Source organism: Pongo pygmaeus, chromosome 9, assembly GCF_028885625.2.
Source record: "Pongo pygmaeus isolate AG05252 chromosome 9, NHGRI_mPonPyg2-v2.0_pri, whole genome shotgun sequence".
NCBI classification, from domain to species: Eukaryota; Metazoa; Chordata; class Mammalia; order Primates; family Hominidae; genus Pongo; species Pongo pygmaeus.
This window is the reverse complement of record NC_072382.2, coordinates 108,576,776-108,596,262: the sequence shown is the minus strand read 5'-3', so window position 1 is coordinate 108,596,262 and position 19,487 is coordinate 108,576,776. Positions and strand designations below refer to the sequence as shown.

The 19,487-nt window shown below is 35.0% G+C and overlaps 1 protein-coding gene across 1 annotated transcript in view; it reads left to right on the top strand.

Annotated features, from left to right (window-relative positions):
• The window catches only part of GUCY1A2 (guanylate cyclase 1 soluble subunit alpha 2), a 372,058-nt gene that overhangs the window by 75,332 nt on the left and 277,239 nt on the right, over nucleotides 1–19,487 (top strand). The window contains exon 4 of the mRNA XM_054439506.2: nucleotides 3,346–4,064. Coding sequence (XP_054295481.1) covers nucleotides 3,346–4,064 — 719 coding nt within the window. The remainder of the gene's footprint in view (nucleotides 1–3,345; nucleotides 4,065–19,487) is intronic.

Sequence of the window (19,487 nt, the reverse complement as noted above, 5' to 3'; positions counted from 1 at the left end):
GTCATGGAGGAACAGATCGTATTTCATTTACAGCTAAAGGATGCCAGCGTTTATGCTATTCACATTTTTAAAGAGGTGAATTAACAGTAGTTGAAAATTCCAACTTAACTTACCCATTAATAAGAGCAGCTTTGTTATAAATTTTGCCACTTGAGGAAATGTATTCTTATAGACCCAGATGTCAAGCTGTCATAGAATCTTGTGATGTGAGGAGATTAGCATTGTCTATATGTTTCAAATGATTTACTGTAAGTAGGGGGTTTGCGTCAATCGTAGGCGGAACTTTGGGAGTCAGAATTGCATCAGTTGTCTGAATTGAATTACTTTGTCTGTGCTTTCTGAATTTTGAGATTAAAGTTTAAAATGAAAGTCTTGGCTATTGACTTGTAGTATTTTTGTAAAAGTTGAAGTAATATTTTCTTAGTTTTAATATTTTCAAATCTAATAATTTTTTTCTTTCCTGATCTTGTGCAGTTTAACAGTTCTGGGAATAAAAATCTTTATTAGTTAATTGAATATTATGGGTTTATATAGAATTGCCATTCATAATATTTTAATGTAATATTCAAAAAAATTCATTTTTTTTTTTAGTGATACAACAGTCACTTTAGCATCTGGTATTCCTTAGCATCATCATTTGAAAATTAACAATATTGCACCTTAAAGTACAGAGGTCCTTTATAAAGCAGCAAGGCTTTCTAGTTGGTAGATTGCTGCACATAGAGTAGTTTTTAGTTTGTTGCCTATGGTGAACTTACTTCTTATTTTCTGGATGATTCTTTGGGATCCTGGCATTAGGCACAGAACATAAGCTTACACTGTATTGTCTTTACATTTGTGTGCACCATAACTGTGAGGACCTTTTCAATGTTATGAGAAATGCAAGTTAGAAGAACTTCTCTTTTTCTCTTCAATGCACATGGACCCGAAGTCTTTTGAAAATACAGTTCTTCAAAGTGTAGAAGCAATCCATGGAATATTTTCAGTGACACACGGAATATTGTAGTTCAGCATATATGGTCAGTTTATAGGAATTTTTATTTATTCTGTATTTAGTTGTTAATAAGAATTTCATGACTGGAAGATTTCATAGCAACAAAGGACTGTCATTGAATGTGTATATAAATTTAACTTGTATGTTAGAGTTTTCTAGTTATAACATAGTGATGGTGATGTAAGGATTTGGCATAGAAAGAAGTTTTAGTGAAGGAAGTGAGAATTAATGTTCAGACAGAGTAATCAAACCAGGAGAGTATGGTTTGATAAGCCAAAAGAGATGAGAGTTTTAGGAGGAAGGGATGATTAATAGTGTCAAATTAAAGGAAAAACAGCAAACAAGGTTAAGTAAGATAAGGACAAAACAGTACGTATTGATTTAAGTATTTATGAAAGCAGTTTCAACAGAGCAGTCAGAACAGGAGACTAATGGCAGTGAATATTGTCTATCTTGTTTTCTCTTCTACACTAGAGAACTGGACAGATAAGTACTATTATTGTCAATTCTGGCTGACATTATTGTTAGTGAATGCAACATATGTTGAAGAGCACTCTTGTAACCTGGCAATGTGAGATGAGTGGTGATATTTTTATCTGAATAAGTGACTTTCTCAACAAGTCTTGAGCATCCAATCCATGAAACCAAAATGAATATGAAATGCTTATTAATAAAGGGACACTCACTTAGGTTTTCTACTCATTTTCCTATCACATTGATTTTAAGAAGTTCTTTGTCAAACTGACTTCTTGGCTACCACAAGTTTTAGACTCTATAGTAAGCTCTTAAAGAATATTAGATGTGCTTTGACTATTTTAAAAATAACATTATTCACTCTGTTCATTTGCCTCACTTCTGGCTGGGAGGAACACTCAGGGAATGATAAAGGTAGGAAAGCAGCTAAGCTGTAGACAGCCTAGATTGCTCTGCACTCTAATGGGGCACTAGCAAAGTGACCTTCTTTTCCCAGTCCTGCCTGATTTGCAGGATTTCAAATGAGATGTTGGAAATGGGGCAAGAAAATATGAATATGTAAACTACATGTATTGGTTTCAACCAATGTCAAAGGAGAAGCAATAGAGTTTAGGTAGAAGCTGTCTTTAATATGCAGGCCAAAATCTTTTATATATGTTATAGTCCTCCTTGGCACATAAATTCCCTCATTTTTCCTCAGATCATTCTCAAGGGGGGATCTTGTGATCACATGTGATCCTGCTGCTTATTACGATAGAATACATTGTGCACACTTATTTATTTTTCATTATAATATCCAGCACTATAAGGTGGAACTCTTTTGCCAGGGCATCAGGGAGTGATTATATATGGAGAAAACTTAACAATAACCTTTAATTCTATCTCATCAGATTCCTACTCCATTCTTGGCTGCCCTCACTTTTGTGGGTGAAAGAATGTAAATCATTCCAGAGTTCTGTCATTATTATTTTCTTGTTTTTTCTCCTTTTCCCTGAGGTCTAGCTGACCTGCATGTCTTTCCCTGAGATTGCTAATGTAAGCCATTTGTTTCCACCAGATAGCTTGATGCCTATCCCCATACATGTGCCATAGATTTCCTCTCTGGTTTATATTTTCCACTTAATACGTGCATTTCGATAAGAAGTAAGATGATAATATGGATGTAATATGGACATAATATGTAGGCAACTTGGATATTCTATGAAGAATGGGGAAATCATTAGGAAAAAGAAAAATAATATTTATGATAACTACTGCAAGGCTATTGAAAGGTGAACAGCTAGATTAGCAACATTTAAAAAGCTGATGCTCTGGGAGTTAGGGGGAAGGAAGGGATAAACAGGATTTTTAGGGCAGTGAAAATGCTCTAGGTGATAAGTGTATACATATCATTATACATTTGTTTAAGCCCACAGAATATACAATATTAAGAGTGAACTCTAATGTAAACCATGGACTTTGGATGATAATAATGCGTCATGTAGGTTCACGGATTGTAATAAATGTACCACTCTGGTGGGAGATATGATAATGGGGCAGGCTGTGCGTGTGTAGGGGCAGAGAGATATGGGAAATAACTGTGCCTTCTGCTCAATTTTGCTGTGAATCTAAAACTGGTCTAAAAATATGTAGTCTATTTAAAAACAAACAAAAAGGTTCATGTTCATTAACATTTTAGAAGCATCCTGAAGATGAACTGAAATTTATATTTTCTGATTCAAGATGAGTGAATTAACCTATGTGGAAATTTGTGGATCCAAGAGAAATGACCTTTGTTACTTTATTCAGTTGTTACTCTTTTGGTAAGCACTTAAAAAGCTATAAATTCAATTATTTATATTAGACTTCACTAACATTTGCTTCCCATTTACCTCTAGGTTTGAAGTTTGAGGAAATTCAAGAAAGATTTGGTGAAGAGTTCTTTAATATATGCTTTCATGAGAATGAGAGAGTCCTTCGAGCTGTAGGTGGCACTTTGCAGGACTTTTTTAATGGCTTTGATGCTTTGTTGGAACACATTAGAACTTCTTTTGGAAAACAGGCCACTCTGGAGTCACCATCTTTCCTATGCAAAGAGCTCCCTGAAGGTACTCTCATGCTCCACTACTTCCACCCTCACCATATTGTGGGGTTTGCAATGTTGGGGATGATTAAGGCTGCAGGAAAGAAGATCTATCGGCTGGATGTGGAAGTGGAACAGGTTGCAAATGAGAAGCTATGCTCTGATGTTTCAAACCCAGGCAATTGTAGCTGTCTTACTTTCCTTATCAAAGAATGTGAAAATACTAATATCATGAAGAACCTTCCACAGGGAACCTCCCAAGTTCCTGCGGACCTCAGAATTAGCATCAACACCTTCTGTAGAGCCTTCCCTTTTCACTTGATGTTTGACCCCAGCATGTCAGTCCTTCAGTTGGGGGAAGGTCTAAGGAAGCAGCTTCGATGTGACACTCACAAAGTGCTCAAGTTTGAGGACTGCTTTGAGATTGTATCTCCAAAGGTTAATGCCACCTTTGAAAGGGTCCTGCTGCGACTGTCTACCCCATTTGTGATTAGAACCAAGCCTGAGGCTTCTGGCTCTGAAAATAAAGACAAGGTAAGTGGCTATGGACTTGAGATGGGTGATGGGAACTAGAAGAGTGGATAATTATTTCAGTAAATTACATGGTGGCTGTAATTGTAATTATTTAGGCAAGAGAGCTTAAAGTGCCATTTACAAGATTACTGGTCCCTGGATGTATGTAAAAAGATTTGGCCCCATTCCCAGCCATTTTGCATAGTGTCTGCCTCCTCCATTAATTTATTTCAGCATATAAAAAGAAGACATTTATTAATACCAGCTATAGCAATTACAAAAATGATAGAACTCACTAAAAACCTGATAATATAAACATATGAATATTTCCACTGACTGTAGTCAAACTGTGAGAAATATAGCATTTCAACATTGTGGGGCGTGACTGCAATATCTTTAAATATATATGCTAAAAGTTACCTTCACTTTGAATATGTTCTTTTCTAAATTTCATAATCTAGGAACATCTGGTTTACATCCTATTTTTGTCTTAATATGCAGAATAATGTATTCCCCAAAAGTTGAGAATTGACTATCTCAAGGCTTCTTTTCTGTTTAAATTTTAGTATTAAAATAGAGATTCATTGCTTTAGAACATGATCACTAGTTGAGATAATAAAGTGAAGACTAGGAAATTTTTTGTGGATTTCTTTGAATCCCCTTTGGGAAATCTGGATTATAAATTATAAATAATTGATGAAAAGACACCAGAAATAAATCTTAAAATATTTGGGTTTAAATGAACATTTTGTCCCTCAGGTAAAATATTTTAAAAAGTCAACATTAAAATAGATAATAAAATGTAAAGAAAAATAAACCATGATTTTTTATGTTTAGTAATATACTTTCAGTGGTTAAAGGGAAAAACAACATTAATTTCCAGGACAGAAATTTGTACAGTTCCATTCAGTTTCCATTAGAGTGTCTTTTCAACATTTTGTACTAGGGTAAATAAAGTTCTTTTAGGCTATTTAGCCTGTTTCCAAGCATTTGGGGGAAGCTATTAGCTATTAGAAATGACAGGTTGCTGTGGGCTAAAGGAAAGAAGAGTTGTAGAAGTAATTAAAGACTCAGTGAAAATATACATATTCTGGAATAATAATAAATAAATGAGGAAATAGCCCTCTGAAAGCAGCGCTTAACATGTTTTTGAGGATTTTATACAGCATCAGTTTCATGATTGATGATTTTTATAATTTTGAAGTTCAATGGAATGTTTTTTAAAAAAAATTCGAGAAAGATGGCTGGGTGTGGTGGCTCACACCTGTAATCCCAGCACTTTGGGAGGCCGAGGTGGGCGGATCACCTGAGGTCAGGAGTTTGAGACCAGCCTGGCCAACATGATGAAACCCCATCTCTACTAAAAACACAAAAAAATGAGCTGGGCATGATGGTGGGTGCCTGTAATCCCAGCTACTCAGGAGGCTGAGGCAGGAGAATCGCTTGAACCCGGGAGGCAGAGGCTGCAGTGAGCTGAGATCATGCCACTGCACTCCAGCCTGGGTGACAAGAGTGAGACTCTGTCTCAAAAAAAAAATTATTTGAGGATGATGGAAAGATGCACATTTATTCAATATGACGAAATCAGGTGATTTAGGAAATTAATAATGTTTTTATCATACAAGTTCAGTGATTTGAAAATATCTGAGGATAGACCTGGATTCCTGTTTGGCACATTTGGATATTTTAGTCTGAATGAATTAGTATTATTTGATCATATGATGTTTTAAATACAAATTGTCACATATATATATTATGTGTATGTTTAATAATTGCTACCCATTTTGAAGTCCTTTAGAATGGAAGAAACTTGTTAAATGTGTATTTTTGTTCACATTTGTAGTTGCTTTAAAATGAGTTATTCTTTCTCTTTAATTTAGGGAATATCAAAACTATCAGTTCTGTTTTACAGAAGTACAATATTTGGCTAGGAGAATTTGAAGCATTTTTGGCCTTTAGAATTGAAGTTGGTATTTTTGGAAATATGTCTGAACTAGAATATATTATTATCAGTGTTGTTGCTTTATATATTTTATCGATTTTGGAAAAATTAATTCATTTTAAAATTACTGCTTCAGGTTTTTTTCCCTTATATTTCATTTGGCTTCTATTTCTATTTAATTTGTATACCAGGGTAAGAAATAGACATAATGAAATGATGACTCAAATGTCAAGGCCCCCTGCCAATTCCAATAATAAGGAACTGTGCTCATTGAGGAGATGCAATTATCATTTAAACATGTTAGTGGCAGTTTAAAAATAAAGCAATAGGCAGGATTTTTAGTTAAAATAAGGATAGAAATCTACTCATCCTTATATTTATTTCTGCTTACTCACCTGAGTTTGCCAGAATGGGACATTTGAGAGGTTACAGTTGCCCCAAATTGATACTATGGTCAGTAAAGTTGTCACATACAGTCTTACCCAGATGAATAACATTTTTTAATTAGTAAGTCATCAAATTTCACATTTACAGTTTATTAAAACATGGAGAGAAGAAAGAAAAATAATATGTAAAAATTGTTTTTGTTGATAAATTTGACTTTGTCTTCATTATTTTCCCCTTAATAGCTATTCTTGTTAATGTATACCTCTATGATGTCTGAAGTCTCTAATTTTTTAGTTGGCTTTTATAAGAAAATGCTATTTTAAAATAATTTATATTTATTCCTCCTTCTAACATTGAGGGCTCTCATAATTTAACTGTTTTGTTTGTGCATTTAATACCAATGAACCACTACGTCTGCCATAAAAAAAATCAAGAGCAAGGATGTCACTGAGGGGCATCTGACGCAGTTATCAGTGGCAGGATTCAACAGTCTTGAGGTTAGAAAAAAACCTCTTCCAGATGGCTTGACCAAGCTTTGATTCTATCACTTGATTTCCCCTACATTTTCTCTAAGTGATCATCCATGCCTCACATATTCTTCTCTCTCCCTCTCTTCTTTTTTCCCCTTATAGTATTCGTATGTTTTCATCTTTCCCTAAACTCAACTTCCTATCATCATCTTCTTTCCTTATCAGATGTCAAACATTAAGTATGAATGAATTGGTTGTTTTTAAAAAACCCAACAGATTCAGTGTAGAGAATAAAGACTGAATTAATCCATGTTAATTTGTGCTGTGTATCTCTTTCATCCCATGTATATCAAATACTGTTCTGAGAATTTGGAAATGTGTTGCATAGATCTTTTGAATTATAAGACATTGTGGTAAATTTGAGATGAATTTTTTTTGCAGCTTAATGAGCAGTTTGCAGGTTGATATTTAGTCCATGTAAACATAACCTACTGATATAGATTACAAAGCTTCTTTGTATGGAATGAATCTTGTTTGAGTGAATAGCTTTGTTAGAAATGAGAGTAATAGCACATAGCTTCCTTCTCTGCCAGGTAAGGTCATGATGTGTGGTGAAAGTATCAACAGGCTGGGAGAGAGGTGTCTCTGACAACCATGATCTTAGTAAATCTTTTTAATGTCTGAACCTCAGTTTTATACATTGGAAATTAATGAACCTAGACAAACTAATATTTTTACTCCTTTACAAATCATACTTAACATATATACATATATATGAGGTCAATTGATCATGAAGATTTTTTTCTTTTTTTAAATTTTTTTTTTAATTTTTATTTTTGGAGATGGAGTCTTGCTGTGTCTCACCCAGGCTGGAGTGCAGTGGTGTAATCTCAGGTTACCACAACCTCCACCTCCCCAGTTGAAGCGATTCTCCTGTCTCAGCCTCCCAAGTAGCTGGGACTGCAGGCTTGTACTACCACACCCAGCTAATTTTGTATTTTTAGTAGAGACTGGGTTTCACCATGTTTGAGGCCAGACTGGTCTCAAACTCCTGACCTCAGGTGATCCACCCGCCTTGGCCTATCAAATTGCTGGGATCACAGGCGTGAGCCACCGCACCTGGCCATGAAGCTTTTTTTCATCTCTATGTTTCAATGAATTCAGATGCATTTTAAAAGAGAGGTGTGGAGAATCTGACTTATCTACCATGAAGGGCTCATCTTGTCATCAAGAATTAGTTAAAATAATTCTCTGATAGTTTAGGCTGTCTACCTCAGAAAGTTATTTGGGAGGATTAAATGACATAATCCATGTAAAATTCTTAGCATCTTTGACCCCAGGGTTAAGCACTGCATAAATGTTCATTATTACTTCTACTGCTATTATTATTTGTGTTCCTTTCCACCTATAACATTCTCCCTATTTATTCCCCTATTCACTTACTGCCTTATAGATGAAAGCACCAGGTATCAGTAGGTTTGATAATTTTAGAGAAATATTGAGCTCACCTAACATCTTCCTGAAATATGCCTTGGACCCTGCTGCTTGTCTCCTTAGTAAAGACTAGAAGACCACTTGTCACACATTCTATAGGAGCTCTGTTTGGATCTGCATTTTATTTACATACTATCATTGTTTTAAAATCTCTGGTCTCTTTGTCAGATTCATGAAGGTTTGGAATCGAGTTTTCATTACCTGTATCTACTAATGTCTTTTACGTTCATTTATCAGAGCATTGTGCAGTGACTTCCAAAATAAAATGGATGTGTTAACTTAGGCATGACCTGAAGCAGCAACAGATTTTGAGAAACAATAAATAACATGAGTTCTTCTGACATTTTTTTTTAGTAGAAACACTTGAGAGAACTTTAATAACACCTTGGAAGGAACCCAGCATTTGAAATACATCATCCCTGTGACAGAGCAATAGGATTGTTATTCATCTTCACTTTTGTTCTCAGGGTTGGAACTGAGGAAAAACATAACAAAAACACATTTCTTTTTTAATTCCCAGAAATATGCTCTCATTTGTCTTATTAGTTAGAAGCTACAATCAGACGCTGGGAAACAATTTTCAAAGAATAAAGTAGGAAATGTCTGGTTTTCTGTGTCCAAATCAGTTTTCAGAATACTCTCTTATCTTTTCTAGACAGTTGCCCACCTTTTTCTGAGGCGATGATTGAAAAGTTTTTAAATATATTTATTAATCTTACTATACCATAATGAAACTGTTGAAAGACAAGTTTCATCTTGCTTTCAAGAATACATTATTTGACTTCAACCTTAATTTAATTTGAGAAAGTGTGAGCATTTCTTCTTTGTTCAGATAATAATATTTTATTAGAGAATTTCAAATATTGAACTGTAGTTTTAGTGATGAACAACCTGACATTAGAGCTTTCTCTATACATTAGCAGAGCTGAGACATGACTTCGTTCAGAATTACCTGGAGTTCACTCTGTTCTTGTAAGTATGAATGAGACCTTTATTTTTAATTTGTGTGTTGTTTACCTTTCTCTAGAACTGCTTTCTGATCATTGACCTTTTTTCTTTCAATGTAATTTATTATTTTTTAATAATTTGAATTTCATCTAGATTCAGTGGGTACATGTATGGGTTTGTTACCTGGGTATATTGCATGATGCTGAGGTTTGGGCTTTGACTGATCCCCTCACCCAGGTCCTGAGCATAGTGCCCAATAGTTTTTCAACCCTTGTCCCCGCTTTGCCATCCAGTAGTCTTCAATGTCTATTGTTGGCATCTTTATGTCCATGAGTACCAATGTTTAGCTCCCACTTTTAAGTGAGAACATGCGGTATTTGGTTTTCCGTTCCTGTGTTTGTTTGCTTAGAATGGTGGCCTCAAGCTGCATCTTTTTTTATGGCTGCATAGCTGCATCCAGCTATGCGTTCTTTTTAATGGTTGCATAGTATTCCATGATATATATGTACTACATTGTCTTTATCCAGTCCACCACTGATGGGCACCTGGGTTGATTCCATGTCTTCGCTATTGTGAATAGTATTGCAATAATCATATGAGTGCAGTGTCTGTTTAGTAGAATGATTTATTTTCTTTTGGATATATAACCAGTAATGCAATTGCTAGGTCAAATGGTAGGTCTTTTTAACTTCTTTGAGAAATCTCCAAACTGTTTTTCACAAAGGCTGAACTAACTTATATTCCCACCAACAATGTATAAGTGTTCCCTTTTCTCCACAGCCTTGCCAGCATCTGCTGTTTTTGGCTTTTTAATGATAGCCATTCTGCCTGGTGTGAGATGGTATCTCATTGTGGTTTTGATTTGCATTTTTCTGATATCTGGTGATGTTGAGTATTTTTTTTATGTTTGGTGGCTGCTTTTATGTTTTATTTTGAGAAATGTCTGTTCATGTATTTTGCCTATTTTTTATGGTGTTATTTTTTGCTTGCTTAAGTTCCTTATAGATTTTGGTTATTAGACCTTTGTTAGATGCATAGTTTATGAATATTTTCTCCCATATTTTAGGTTGTTTACTCTGTTCATTTATTTTGCTTTTCAGAAGGTCTTTAGTTTAATTAGGTCCCACTTGTCAATTTTTGTTTTGTTGCAGTTGCTTTTGGGGACTTAGTAACAAATTCTTTCCCAAGGCCAGTGTCCAGAATGGTGTTTCCTAGATTTTCTTCTAGGATTCTTACTGTTTGAGGTCTTACATTTAAATATTTAATCCATCTTGAGTTCATTTTTGTATATGGTAAAAGGCAGGGGTCCCATTTCATTCTCCTGCATGCAGCTAGCCAGCTATCCCAGCACCATTTATTGAATAGGGAGTCCTTTCCCTATTGCTTATTTTTGTCAACTTTGCTGAGGATCAGATGGCTGTGTGTAGCTTTATTTCTGGGTTTTCTATTCTGTTCCACTGGTTTAATGTGTCTGTTTCTGTAATAATACCATGCTATTTTGGTTATTGCAGCCTTATAGTATAGTTTGAAGTCAGGTAATGTGATGCCTCTGGCTTTGTTCTTTTTGCTTAGGATTGCTTTGGTTATTTGGGCTCTTTTTTTGGTTCCATATGAACTTTAGAATAGTTTTTTCCAGTTCTGTGAAAAATAATGATGATATCTTGATGGGAATAGCATTGAATCTGTAGATTACTTTGGGCAGTATGACCATCTTAATGATACTGACTCTTCTAAACTATGAGCGACAAGGCTCATTTATGATATTTTGATGCAGATATTAGTGATGTTCATGCTGGTTCTGGGTTTTTAAAAATTAGTATAAGGTTAAAATTGCTGTATGGTTTTTTTTAATGAACCACACAGGAGGCTTAATGGCATTGTTCCTGTATAGTTACTTTATTGTGTATAGTAAGAGGACACTGTACATGATTACATGATGAATTATGTATTCCCAATAGTCATCTATAGGCTTAAAGTGCTTATTTTGCCATATTTAATTTTTGTTAACAAGAAAGATTGTAGCCCTGAGCATAACAGGAGGTACCTCCTATTGGAGATCAGATTTTTATTTAGTTCTATTAAAGGTTTGTAGGTTCTCAGGGAGAAAAATCAATCCCTTTAGTTAAAAATCATACAGAATCTTCCTTTAACTGTTCCTTTTGTTTTTAAGTTAGAATCATTTTAGCCAGTAGCTTTAAGTCTCAGTGAAAAAAAAATACATGTTTTCAACGTGTCTACCTCTTCATTTTTGATAGTTTTCTGTTTGTTCTTATGTACTTTTTTGGTAAGTATAGAGTGCAATTATTTTTAGTAAATGAATATAATAGTGCATCTATGACAACAATGTGGTTTTAGAAAACTTTATCACCCCCAAAAGTTTACTGTACCCATTTGCAGTTAATTCCTGCTTCTACCTCCAACCGCAGCCAACCACTGGCCTGCTTTCATCTCTATAGATTTGCTTCTTCTACTCATTTCTTACAAATGTAATCATACAATTAGTTACCTTTCTTTTTCTTTTGGTTTGCCATCATGTTTTTGAGGTTATCTGTAATGTAGTGTGCATCAGCAGTTTGTTAATTTTTCCTGATGAAAAGTATTCTATTGCATAGATACACTACAGTTTGTTTATCCATTCACCAGTTGGTGGACATTGGGTTTTCCAGATTTTGGCTATTATGAATAATGTTGCAATGAACATTCACATACAAGAGTTTGTGTGGATATGTTCCCATTTCTCTTGATCTGATTTGCAGGAGAAGAGTTGTTGCATCATATAGTAAGTACATGTTTAATTTTTAAAGAAGTTGCTGAACTGTTTTTCAAAGAGCTTATGCCATTTCCCATTTGACTGGCAGTGTAAGAAGGTTCAACTTTTTTATGTCCTCACTCACACCTGGTATTGTCAGTCTTTTTCATCATAGCCTTCCTAATGATTGCAAAGTGGTGTCTTGGGTTTTAATTTATACTTCCCTGATGACTAAAGATGGTAAACATCTTTTCTTATACTTGTTAGTCATTGGTGTAATTTCTTTAGTTAAATATGTAGGCAAATATTTTGTCCATACTTAATTGTTGTTTGCTTTCCTATTAATAAATTGTATTAAAAATATATATTCTAGATATGATATTGTCTTTAAAAGATACTTCCTATGCAGTTGTCTTGTATAATCTTCAATTTACTGTCCTTTAAAAATATTTGTGGAGAAACTTCAGAAAGTTTCATTCATAGAAATGTAAGTCTGGGCTTTATCAGTCAACACTGTTGACATATTTCAGCATCTCCTTCAGTTGCACTTGACTTTATCCTTTATATTGATATCTTAGGTTGAAATAACAGTTTTTCCTCTGGATATATTCTGTGTGGCCATATGCTGGTCTCGAACTCTTGACCTTGTGATCCACCTGCCTTGGCCTCCCAAAGTGCTGGGATTACAGGCATGGGTCACTGTGTCCGGCCCCGAAGTACATTCAAAACAGGAAAAGATATCAAAGGCATGGCAACATAACACGCTAGGTTTCTTTTCATATTATTTTGTTATAGTTTTACTTTTCAAGGATTTTGAGATTTGGTATAATTGAGTTCCAGAACTCAGATAACAACTTAGTATTTTTTCCTATAGCAACTTTTGAATCATGACTTAAGCTACAGCATCTTTCTTTTTGCAAGTGGGTTTTATGGTAATTTCTAATTATTATAATTCTGATAGAAACAATTAGCTTTACATATGCTTTGATAGGGCATCATCCTTGAGCAAGCATAGAAAAAAGCAGTATTGAGAGACAGTATTGTGTATGATTAAGAATACAGTCAATGAACTCCAACAAATTTACAAGAAAAAAACAAACAACCCCATCAAAAAGTGGGCAAAGGACATGAACAGACACTTCTCAAAAGAAGACATTTATGCAGCCAAAAAACACATGAAAAAATGCTCACCATCACTGGCCATCAGAGAAATGCAAATCAAAACCACAATGAGATACCATCTCACACCAGTTAGAATGGCAATCATTCAAAAGTCAGGAAACAAGAGGTGCTGGAGAGGATGTGGAGAAATAGGAACACTTTTACACTGTTGGTGGGACTGTAAACTAGTTCAACCATTGTGGAAGTCAGTGTGGCGATTCCTCAGGGATCTAGAACTAGAAATACCATTTGACCCAGCCATCCCATTACTGGGTATATACCCAAAGGACTATAAATTGTGCTGCTATAAAGACATATGCACATGTATGTTTATTGCGGCACTATTCACAATAGCAAAGGCTTGGAACCAACCCAAATGTCCAACAATGATAGACTGGATTAAGAAAATGTGGCACATATACACCATGGAATAGTATGCAGCCATCAAAAATGATGAGTTCATGTCCTTTGTAGGGACATGGATGAAATTGGAAATCATCATTCTCAGTACACTATTGCAAGAACAAAAAAACCAAACACCGCATATTCTCACTCATAGGTGGGAATTGAACAATGAGAACACATGGACACAGGAAGGGGAACATCACACTCTGGGGACTGTTGTGGGGTGGGGGGAGGGGGGAGGGTTAGCATTGGGAGATACACCTAATGCTAGATGACGAGTTAGTGGGTGCAGTGCACCAGCATGGCACATGTATACATATGTAACTAATCTGCACATTGCACACATGTACCCTAAAACCTAAAGTATAATAATAAAAAAAAAAAAAAAAAAAAGAATACAGTCTCTGTAGAAAGGCTTGAACCCGGGAGGCGGAGGTTGCAGTGAGCCAAGATCGCACCATTGCACTCCAGCCTGGGTGACAGAGTGAGACTCCATCTCAAAAAAAAAAATACAGTCTCTGTAGCAGGACTTCCCACCTTCAGACTGTTACTTACTAGCTGGGTAACCTTGAGCAAGTTAACTTTTTGAAGCTTGTTTTCGTTGCCAACCTCATAGTCAGTGGGCCTCTCTTGTTTGCTCCCATTTCCTTGTAAAATAACTACCACATTCTTCTGACTTCCACAAATATGTTTACTGCTTGTTTCAGTTTTATCATTGAAGACATATTTAACATTCCCTTAGTTGTTTTTCTCATTTTTAATCCTTATTTTTGACTAAGCCCTACTCCTTTTGTTAAATTTTAGTATCATTTATTCTTAGAGAAAAATGCCAAAATATTAATATTTAAAAGGCATGTCTATCCATTAGTATTTATCTGTATCTATGTATCTTAACATTTCTGGCACTGTTTTAAGTGTCTTGCCTGAAAATGTTATAAGAAAGGAGTGAAAACTGCTTTCAAATATTTCAATAGTTATCATATAAAAATGAGATAAAGTTTTTGTTTCAGAAGGCAAAACCAGAGTCAAAGAATAGATGTTATAAGAAAGTAGATTTGGTTAAGAATTAAGAGGAACTTTCCAACAACTGGAGACATTAAAAATGGAGGGAGTTGCCTAGTGAAATAAAGGGCTATATAATACTTGAGAGTTCATAAAGAAAATGAATGACAGTCACTCAGGGATATTTTACTGAAGATTCATAAAGGGAACCCAAACTTAAAAGGTGAATAATATGATCACATTATTTTTTTAATGCTAGTTTCAGGAATAGGGAGAATATCCATATTATAAACATTTTGTGCTATTGTGAAAAAAAACTTTGATTCTATTTTCTTTTCATAGCAGATATGGTTTAACCTTAAAAAGTAATGAATTGGTGGAATAGAGAGATTTAGAAAAGCTTTGACTATTTAGCAATTCTTCTTTCAAAGCTTAGTACATAGTGGCTTTTAAAATTCAACTCAGTAAAGTATCTTTAAAATGCCACCTATATTTGGATTCCAAGTTTAGTAGACAATTTCTGCTCCTCAAAATGCAATGAAAACTTGATTTCTATGATCTATGATGAATAGTTTATATATAGTAAAAGCTGCCTTTAAAACATTTTGAACTTGTAAGAGTGCTTTATAAGAAAGCCACTTATTTATGTTTTTCAGCCTCCATGAAATTGAACCTTTAAGAAATGCTAAAATAGTAAACAAGTAATTAGGCTATGAGTTATTAACAAGTTTTATTTCAGTTTATTTAGTTGTTAGACAATTAAAGCTAGTTTACACATTTCTATTATACTGGTGGCTAAAGATTATGATCACTTATTAGAGAGATCAGTTTCTATTGTACTTATAACATGATTCAGAACCCTTCGTTCTGTTTAACAGCATTTCCTTATTCTGTGAAGAAATGAGTACAGTTTACCACATTTTATTTTTCTGAAAATAATAAAAATCAAAGTACAGTCATACACTACATAATGATGGTTTAGTCAGATTGACTGCATATATGACAGTGGTCCCATAGGATTATAAAGCCATATTTTATCATGCCTTTTCAATGTTTAGACACAAAAATACCATTGTGTTCCAGTTCTTACAGTATTCAGGATAGTCACATGCTGTATAGATTTGCAGCCTAGGAGCAATAAGCTCTACCATTTAGCCTATGTGCATTGTAGGCTATGCCTCTAGGTTTGTGTAAGTATACTCTGTTGTTCATATAATGGTGAAATTGCCTAACAGTGTGCTTCTCAGATGTATTTCTCTTGTTGTTAAGTGATTCATGACTGCATTTATGTTTGAATCACACAATAATCTTGGTTTGTTTTCTGTTTTTCCTAATGAAGACATGGTGGTTTTTTTTTGTTTTGTTTTGTTTTCGTGGAGATTCAGGGGGGTCAAAAATCTGAGCTTATTGTAGGTGACAAGCAGTGGAAGTTGATTCCAAAACTCTTGCTTTTTGAAGGAGAGGTCAAGAATTATATTTCTTGTCAGCACAGACTCATCTGTGAAGTTGTTGTTGGCTGATATTAAAAATGCTTGTAATAACATGTGTAGGTCCTTCAAAGGATTGAGATTTCAAGCTTACATGTCTCAAAATTTTGAGTGAATCAATGACTCTTCTTTGGCCATTGAACACCAGCTTCAGAAATCTCTCCATCCACTGTAGAAGAGGTGTGAGGGAATCTCTTTCTCTCTGTGAACATATATGGAGAACTCATACTATGATTTATGGCAGCTTGCATTTTCATATTTTTCTAATTTAGATGTTATTATGAATAAGGTAGGTGTAGATCTAATAATAGAATTGTCTTAAATAGGAGTTAGAAATTCTTAACATCTTACATTAAAAGAATTTTGTGCTACTCTGATATATTTTTTAGGTAGGTTATAAATTCTTATCTTACTGTCTTAGTATGACTAATTATGACAGCTATTTTTCAGTAGTTTAATTACCATTCTACCCTGTTCTGTGGTTATAAAGACTTATTCCAGGCCAGGCGCGGTGGCTCACGCCTGTAATCCCAGCGCTTTGGGAGGGTGAGGTGGGTGGATCACCAGGTCAGGAGATCGAGACCATCCTGGCTAACATGGTGAAACCCCGTCTCTACTAAAAATATATTTAAAAAAAATTAGCCAGGCGTGGTGGTGGGCGCCTTGTAGTCCCAGCTACTCGGGAGGTTGAGGCAGGAGAATGGCATGAACCCAGAAGGCGGAGCTTGCAGTGAGCCGAGATGGCGCCACTGCACTCCAGCCTGGGTGACAGAGTGAGACTCTGACTCAAAAAAAAAAAAAAAAAAGACTTATTCCATACAAGAGTTTATTATTCTGTGAAATAATATATATTATTTTATATACAATGTTTACATTCTATGTCAACTCGAAAAGAAAATTTTGTGAAGTTTGTGTTCTTATCCCCCCAATTTATAGAAATAAATAGTACCTAATAAATTTTTTATAGTTCTGTTGCTTGTTTCTCTATAATCTTGATTTTTTTTTTTTTTTTTTTTTTTTGAGACAGAGTCTCGCTCTATAGTCCAGGCTGGACTGCAGTAGCGCGATCTCTGCTCACTGCAAGCTCCGCCCCCCGGGGTTCGTGCCATTCTCCTGCCTCAGCCTCCCGAGTAGCTGGGACTACAGGCGCCCGCCACCATGCCTGGCCAATTTTTTTGTATTTTTAGTAGACACGGGGTTTCACCGTGTTGGCCAGGATGGTTCTCCATCTCCTAACTGTGTGATGCGCCCACCTTGGCCTCCCAAAGTGCTGGGATTACATGCATGAGCCACTGCGCCCGGCCTCTAATCTTGATTTTATGGGATTATGTATTTCAAAGATTTTACATTTTACCCTGTTAATTTTTTTTGTTTTTAAGTAGATACGATTTTTAAACTTGAATCTTCACCACTAAATTACAGAAGAGAATGTACAATTGTCCATTCCCTTCTGTTACTTACTGGTGAAGATTCAAGTTTAAAAATAGAGAAAATAGAGAAAAAAGATTATTGTGCTGTCCGTGATAGGGAATCATTGGACACTATAAAACTATGTTTGATTTTCCTTAAAGAACATGATTTTGGAAACTTTATATATGGTTTGATCACTTTAGTTTTCCCCAGACATTTCTTTCGAGCGAACCATTGTTTTACAGTGTGACCTCCGGGGCACTGCCGATACTCAGTTTATAGGGCTGCTTCTCACCACTATCATATAACAATTTAAATTAATTAATTTAAAAAATGTGTTCGGAGCCTTCTTTAAGTCTAAATATAGAGTATATGTCTATCTACTATGTTTCCCTTAACTACTAATTTGATAATTCTAAGGGGAAGAGATGATTCAGTGGGTCTGGTATGAACTGTTCTCTATAATCTGAGCAAGGCTCTGACCTCATCTTTCCTGAAGGTGGAAAAATGGTCTCATAAATTTCTTTCTGCCTTTTTTTTTTTTTTTTTTTTTTTGAGACAGAGACACAGTCTCACTCTGTCACCCAGGCTGGAGTGCAGTGGTTTGATCCTGGCTTACTTCAACCTATACCTCTCAGGTTCAAGCAATTCTCGTGTCTCAGCCTCCAGGGTAGCTGGGACTACAGGTGCGCACCACCAGGCCCAGCTAAATTTTGTATTAGTAGTAGTAGTAGTAGTGAATACAGGGTTTTGCCATGCTGGCCAGGCTGGTCTAGAACTCCTGGCCTCAAGTGATTCGCCCACCTTGGCCTCCCATAGTGCTATGATTATAGAGGTAAGCCACTTCGCCCAGCCTAGTCTGATAAATTTCTAAATGTTTTTGTTATTATGTGTATAAAAATGGATTGAAGTATTATTTCCTATCTTTACACTTGTTAATTCTTGACTCGTTATACTTACATTCTATTTACTTTTACAGATCATACTATCATAGGTGAGAGGGTTTCCTGGGTTAATTTTCAATTATATTTCCTTTACTCCTTACCCTAACCAGAGATTGCTATCACCAGAAAGAATGGTTTATTTCAAATTTCTACGTTTATTTTATTTAAGACACTTCATTCCCCGATTTTATCTGTCTCCTTTGTCATTGTTTGCATTTAATGTTTGGATTGATTTTTCTTGGAATGGAATAGGTGAATTGACTAAGACACTATTTTTAGCATATAGTAAGTTTCAGTTGTATTTTTCAAAACCACGCGTTATGACTGGGAAGAAGCTTTTGAGTGTTGATAGCGTGGAGTCTCAAGATTGCTTATCAGACCAACCATTAACTTATTTATAAACTATTGTGTATTATAATGTAGACAATGTATTTCTTTATTTTTAGTATAAAATGTCAAAAATCATTGTATTTGTCTTGCCAAAAATTAGGGTAAAAATGATCCTCTAAGTATTTATTCCATTTATGTTTCTGCTAGAATTAATCAAAACACTTAAAAATCTATTTTTATTTAACTTGAATTGGAGGCCCAGAATCTATGACATCATTTACCCTTTCATAACTGAGGATAATTTAAAACAGGTTTCATACCTCTTGGTATAAAACTCACTGGCAGTAAGAGACAGAAGAATGTGCTCTAAAATTCTACCAGTGCAGATATAAAACAATGTTTTATTACAGCAGTTATTCTGAATAATTGATACAGTTTATCAAAGTTTAAAAATAATATGATTTTTCTTTAAAGTTAGTGGCTTTCAGTTTCTGGTTGAAATCTCTCTTTCTACTCTCTTTTTTTCTCTCTGTCTCTCTCTCTCTTTTGAAAACTTTTTCAGGATTTTAATGGACTTTGGTAAGTGCAGAATGCAAATTAGCCTGATAAGCATAATAGTTTCTTCCTACCCTTTCAAAGATTATGATTATTAAGGTGATGATGATGATACATGGTTTTGTTTTGTTTTGTTTTTTTTGAGACAGGATCTTGCTCT